Source organism: Monoraphidium neglectum (genome assembly GCF_000611645.1).
Source record: "Monoraphidium neglectum strain SAG 48.87 unplaced genomic scaffold scaffold01632, whole genome shotgun sequence".
In the NCBI taxonomy this organism is placed as follows: Eukaryota; Viridiplantae; Chlorophyta; class Chlorophyceae; order Sphaeropleales; family Selenastraceae; genus Monoraphidium; species Monoraphidium neglectum.
In genome coordinates this window covers 1-6,040 of record NW_014011996.1, presented here as the reverse complement: position 1 = coordinate 6,040, position 6,040 = coordinate 1, and the positions used below count along the sequence as shown (strand labels likewise).

The 6,040-nt window shown below is 65.6% G+C and overlaps 3 protein-coding genes across 3 annotated transcripts in view; 2 read left to right on the top strand and 1 right to left on the bottom strand.

Annotated features, from left to right (window-relative positions):
- Positions 1-362, bottom strand: part of MNEG_8536 (hypothetical protein) — a gene marked incomplete at both ends in the record, with an annotated part of 6,500 nt that extends 6,138 nt beyond the window's left edge. Inside the window, one exon of the mRNA XM_014042992.1 lies at positions 120-362. Within this exon, the coding sequence (XP_013898446.1) occupies positions 120-362 (243 nt within the window). The remainder of the gene's footprint in view (positions 1-119) is intronic.
- A 1,496-nt stretch (positions 363-1,858) lies between these two features.
- On the top strand, positions 1,859-3,781 carry MNEG_8535 (hypothetical protein; the record flags this gene model as incomplete). The annotated part of the gene is made up of 5 exons (XM_014042991.1): positions 1,859-2,182; positions 2,438-2,536; positions 2,834-2,973; positions 3,214-3,388; positions 3,638-3,781. 5 exons carry the CDS (start codon positions 1,859-1,861, stop codon positions 3,779-3,781), a joined length of 882 nt encoding a protein of 293 aa, XP_013898445.1.
- A 1,585-nt stretch (positions 3,782-5,366) lies between these two features.
- Positions 5,367-5,898, top strand: MNEG_8534 (hypothetical protein; the record flags this gene model as incomplete). The annotated part of the gene is made up of 3 exons (XM_014042990.1): positions 5,367-5,427; positions 5,617-5,766; positions 5,870-5,898. The coding sequence occupies 3 exons, from the start codon at positions 5,367-5,369 to the stop codon at positions 5,896-5,898; spliced, it is 240 nt and encodes a 79-aa protein (XP_013898444.1).
- Between the last annotated feature and the right edge of the window lie 142 nt (positions 5,899-6,040).

Below are 6,040 nucleotides of genomic sequence, written 5' to 3'. Positions count from 1 at the left end.
CCCGCCACGCCTCCACTGCCCCCGGCACCCGGCGAAATGCTGCCGTCGCCGCTCGCGAAGGGGTCGAAGCCTGCATGCGAGTGCGGGCCGCCGGCCGCTGCACTGCCCCGCGCCTGCACCTGCGGCTGCGCCCCCAGGGGGCCGAGCCCAGAGAGCGGATCGCCCAGCGGCCCCGCCGCCGCGGGCGGCGCGTGGTGCGCGGCGGCGGCGGCGGCGGGGGCGTGCGCCTCGGGGTGCGTCGCGCGGGCCGCGGCGGCGCCGCCGCCCCCGAGCAGGGGGTCGTCAATAATGGCTCTCTCCAGCTCAGTGGTGAGGTCCACCAGGCCGTCATCCTCAAGACCAAAGGTCAGGGGGTCAGACATGGCGCCGCGCTGTGCGCGCTGGGGGCGCCCTGACGGCGCCGCGCCCGCGCACGCCCCGCGGCCGTGCCGGCCCCGCGCGCCCGCCGGTGCTGGGGAGCTGCGCCTGCGGAGGAGCGGTCGGCGTGTGCACCACTATTTCTCGGCAGGGGGCGGACTGCACCTGCATCCGTTGTTGGCCAGTGGCATCGCGTCTGGCGCCATAGCCCGCCCAAACAGCATTGGGGCCGAGGGGGGTGGGGGTTGCGCACCCACGGCACGCGCACGCACCTGCCAGCGCGCTGCACGACGGTGATTGACGCTGAGCAGCCTCCGCTGCTCGGCTTGCGATCAAGACGACGTTCAAAGTGGATCACCTGCTATGCCTGTCCTCAGCTGGCTTGGCGATTTAGGCGTGCCAACAAGTCACCGATCTCCAGAAGTTCGCCTCGATCCACAATTTCTACAAGACGTATGCAATCAACCAGGCACGAATTTGCCAACCAGCTGTGAGTGGGTGGTTGAGGTTGCCAGTTGCTTGCACTGCAGGGCACCAGTGGCAGGAGCCATCCATCGCGCATGTATGCACATCCGCGCCGCGCCCCTGATTCTACAGAAGCATCTATATTCCCACACTTTTTTGTTCAATGGCCCGGCTAACAGCAGTGCTGCTCACGACCGTGTCGCATTGTCTCGGAAGGGTTGAGCTGAATTAAGCGGCCTGGATGGCACCGTGAGGTGTTTGGCAACTTTGTAGCATGCTTAGGGCTCTGGAGTCAACATGTCATCCCGCAACAAACGTGCGCCGAGCATCCCCACAACATCACAAGATCCGCCCGCCGTCCTGCATTCAAGCCGCACCCAGCCCAGCGCCAGCACCCGGTGAGGCGCTCTCGGGCCTTGAAGCGGCCTCGGAACAGGGCGACACAGCGGCAGCATGCGCTGGCCTGCAGCCGCGGGGCGTCCTGCTGTCATCCTCGTCACCGTCCCGGCAGCTGTGGCTCCCGGCCGCGCGCCCGGTGGCAGCACCTTTCCCCGCGCCCCCCCTCGCCGCCGCAGCGCCCCCGCCGCGCCCCGTCGCCTGCGCCGGCGCCGTGGCGCCCTGGTTGCACGCCGGCGCCCAGCGCAGCAGTTGCGGCCGCGGCGGCGCGGGTGACCCCGGGGCGGCGACCTGGCGCGGCGCGCCTGGCGTGCACATGGCGGCGTGCGCGCTGCAGGGCCACCGGGCCGCCATGGAGGACCGCCACTTCCTGGCCGCCCTGGACCCCACCAGGTACGGCGGTCTGGCTGCATCATCACCTGGCTACAGCCAAAGCTGCGCCTTGCCCTCTCGGTTGGCCCCTGTGTGTCCGCCTGGCTGCTGTTGGGTGCGTTTGGTCGTGGCTGAGGGTTGGTCGTGGCTGAGGGTTGGCCCTCCTCGCAAACCTGCGCGCTTGCACACACCCCGATACCCACCCCTGCGTGCCCCCTCCCCCCCCCCTTCCACCGTGTTCCCTGCAAGCGGCGTGCCGGCACCGCGCATGGGGCCGGCGGCTTCACACTGCGCGTCCTGCCTGCAGTGCGTCGGCGTGTTTGACGGCCACCAAGGCGCGCTCACGGCGGCCCTCGCCGCGCAGCACATGCCGCAGCTCCTGCACAGCGCGCTGCTCGGCCGCGCCCTTGCGAGCTCTGCCGACACGCGCCGGCTGCCGGACGCGCGCGGCGGCGCGGGCAGCGCGGCGCTGAGCGCTTTCGAGGCGGCGGTGGCGGCGGCGTTTCTATCGTTCGACCGGTGGTGGCGCGACGCGCGCTGCGACCCCGCGCTGACTCAGCACGGCTGGGACGAGAGCGGCGCCACGGCACTGGTGGGAGGGCGGGCGTGCACACTGTTCTGTGCCTGTGACCCTGCCTTTGGTGGGGTTATCTCCGGGCGTGCGAAAAGACACCACATGGGGAAGCCTCGCGGAGGGGGCCGCGCAAACCAGCCGCATTGTTGGTGGGCAGCTGGGGAGGTGGCGCGGCCACGCAGCAGCAGCATGCACGCACACGCAGCCCACCTCGCCGTGATGCGCGGTGCCGGCCCCGGCGTCCCTCTGCGCCCCTTGACGGCCTTCGCGCAGGTGGGCCTGGTGGCGGGCGACACCCTGACAGTGGGGAACGCGGGCGACGGCGCCGCCCTGCTGGCGCGCGGGGGCCGCGCCCACCGGCTCTCTGAGGAGGTGAGCTCCTGGAATGCATGGGCCCTGAAATGGCGGGCCACCCACGCAGGTGGCAGTGGCTCTTCACGCGCCAGCGGCGCGCACACGCACGCACGAGCGCAAGCATGCATGTACAGGCGCGCGCATGCACGCGCACCCTCACACACACGCACACACAGTCGCAATTTTGCCTAGAGTGCTGGAATGTGTGCGTGAAGTACCTGTGCCTGTGTAGCATGCCCCACACGCGCTTTGTTATTCGTACGACGCCCCTGTGCAATGCATGGTACCCTCCTCAACTTGCCCACGGGCACACAGCACCGCGCTGGGAGCAACGCGGCCGAGCTGGAGCGTGTCTTGTCGGCAGGCGGGCGGGTGGTGACACTGTGGCCGGGGGCGGCGGCACGCGTGGCGGGCTCAACAGGGCCGGCCAGCTCCTGGGCGTCCATGGTTACGCGGTGGGCGCACACGATGCCAGGGCTGAAGCGATGGCTCACACTGAAACATACGCAGAAAGTCTGTGCTGTGTGCGCTATCTGCATGTGCAGGTCATGCTGCACAATTGTCGGACAGCACTCCTCCCCATGATACGCCCCTATATGCGCCAATGCATGCACCGCGCCAATGGCTGTCCCTCACTCTCCTCCAGCACCCCTGAGCTTCACGCCCACCCACCCTGCGCCGCCCCCCTCCCGCAGCTCCCTGGGTGACTTTGCGTTCAAGCACCCCCACCCCATCCTGTCCCCGGAGCCGGCGCTTCGCAGCGTGGCCCTCACACCCAGCGACAGCCTGCTGTTGGTGGCCACGGACGGGGTGACAGACGTGCTGCCTGACGATGACGCACTGGCCATCGCGGTGGACGCTGTGGAAAGGGTGAGTAGACGCAGGGCAGACTTGGCGGGCGGCATGAGGGCTGACAGCTTGTGATGCGGCGCATGCCAGCATGCCCCAGAGCATGCACATGGTCGCTGTGAAAGCTCTGAAATCCCCTTGTTCATCACCTATGACATCTTCGCCCACTGGGCTGGCAGCTGTGTGTCATATAAGCGAGTTGGATGCTAACCCTGCTTTGTTTAGCACCTGCGCCCTCTCACGGGCACGCTGCCATCCGCGCCCCAACAGGGCAGGCAGGTGACCGACGACGGCGCCGCGCTGGCAAGAGCGGCCGCCGCCGCAGTCGCACGTAGTGCGCTGGTTTGGGGCTCCGACGACAACGTGACGGCAGCCGTCATGCTCTTCGACTGGACCGCCCACGAGTCCCTGTGACTGTGAGACCACACATAGGGCTGAGGAGCTCTCTCCTTCAATGCGCTGGACGGGGTGAGGCATGAAGCCGCTGCTGACCTCACCCGAGAGCGCTGTACATCAGGGGGGTTTCACCGGTACGGGATTTGGCACTAAATAGACACCGCACTTTGTGCCAGCATCACGGCACAGCGAGTATCACCTTAGCCAGGCACACATCCGAGAGCTGCTGGACCACCCAGAACTCAATCCACCCAAAAGCGTGGTTGTTGCCCCAGGCCCACCGCCTGATGACGGCGCCTCCATTGCAATCAACCTATCCTCCCTTTGCTGGCCTTTGCTGCACCGCGACTGTGCAAGCCGTGGGCAGGTGTTTTGAAGGCGACCCTCTGCCCTGGGGCAACATTTTGTCCGTGGCTCCAGCAATACCAATCAGTATATTGGAATGTGCTATCTAGTAGCCTGCAACATTGGGAAATGTTGACTGCCCATGTTTCGGTTGACTGAGTTGTTCCGTCGGCTGTTGTCCATGAGCTCTCCTTGTCTTACCTGAACAACGAGGTTGTCTTAGCACGAACAAGTTGTACAAACGTGCGCCGTAAATGCAACATCGGGGTCACAGATGAACCTGCACTTGCAAACACATACACACACACCTGCCGTGCTGTAGGGGACTCCGATGCCATCCCTTGCGCCCGGCAGTGCGTGACCATGCGGGCTGGTGCTCCTCGCCACCAGCATCTGGGATGGCCCCAACTTGCCGCCGCCTGTCCACCGACCGTGAGCGATGCCCTTGCAGGGGCTTCTCAGGTGGTGCACACTCACGCGTCCCGGGCATGGGCGGCTGCGGCAAGGCTAAGTGTACGTGCATCAAACCCTGATTGGCGCCAAACGGGAATCGGTGGCGCGTGTGCACCACTGGCACGTCGGCATTGTAAATTACTGCAATCAGTAAGCACCTGCTGGCTGCGATTTGTTTCTGTCACACTTGTGCAACGGCAGTGCAGCAGGGATGGGGTTGTTGTGGGGACACGACTGCGGCGAAATAGGCTGGGGCTACGTTGCCTGTGGACAAGCGTTGGCGGGTGGCTACATGCTGAGGCAGGATGACTGGGCAGGGTGAGAGGACGTGGGTGTGAGGTGCCTGCATTAGGTATGGAAAGTTGGCATGCGGGTTGTGCAGAGCAAGCGTTGATCTAAGGTTTCTCCACACATACGGGCTATGCTCATCATGCGTGTGGTGGGATCACGTGTGCGCCAAGCAACCTCCACTGAGCAGTTTGCGCTCTGTGCAGCAGGGCACCGTTGAGGATGATGAAGGAGGATCGCGTGGCAGGATAACAAGTTTAGAATATCTGTTGTGTGAACATCAAAGTTGCTGCTAGGTTATCGGCCAAAGCCGCCAGAGCGTTCGTTGTTTCATTCTTGCTCGCTTGGCGGGGATCCCAAGGTTTGCTTTCAGCTGTGCGAGCGTTCTACTTGGATACGCTCACGTGTTTAGTTGTTATCAAAGCTGGACTGCAGATCGTTGATACTGTACGTGGCTGCCCCGAGTGACATCCAACGCAGCAAGGCGCACAGCAGCCTTCAAAGCGCTGCTGCGCCAATGGCAGCTCACCTCAGCACAGACTTGTACCTCCTGTGCGTTGTCCTCATTGGATCAATTGGTGAGTGAACGCTCACCACATGGCAGCAATGCCACCGGTGCGGGGGCGGTGCCGCACACTCGCACCACTAGCCATTCACAGCAGTAGAGAACCTTGCTGCGCCTTGGGACACCCTGCCGCGCCTGTCACACCGTGGGTTCCCTCCCCTCTGCCACCTGCCAAGCCCGCGCCCCAAACACCCACCGCCAGCCCTGGCGCAGGGGCAGCAGTCTGAGGTGGTGCAAGACCAGGCGCAGCTCGACCAGTACGGCCAGGTGGCGCCGCCCAGCGTGGAGACCATTGGGGCCAGCCAGAACTACCGCGACTTCGTGAGGGGATACCTGCAGTACGTGGCGGAGGGTGAGCCGTACCCTCCCACCTCGGGCAACCAGCCGCGGCCCCCCGCGACGCAGCCGGCCGGGGCCCGCTGTGCCGCCCGCTCCGCGGGTTCTGGGTGCGGCAGCTCAGCTGGCCCCGCCCCTCGCGGTCTAATCAGACGCAGTGCGGCTCACCGTGCCTGGGTGCACGAGCAGACAGGGGAGCGGGCGCTCTTCAAAGCGGCCTGTCGCGGTGGTTGGCCGCCAACCTCCGCACGTGCGTTGCCTCGCGCGCCCTCGCTCTTGCCGCAACATAC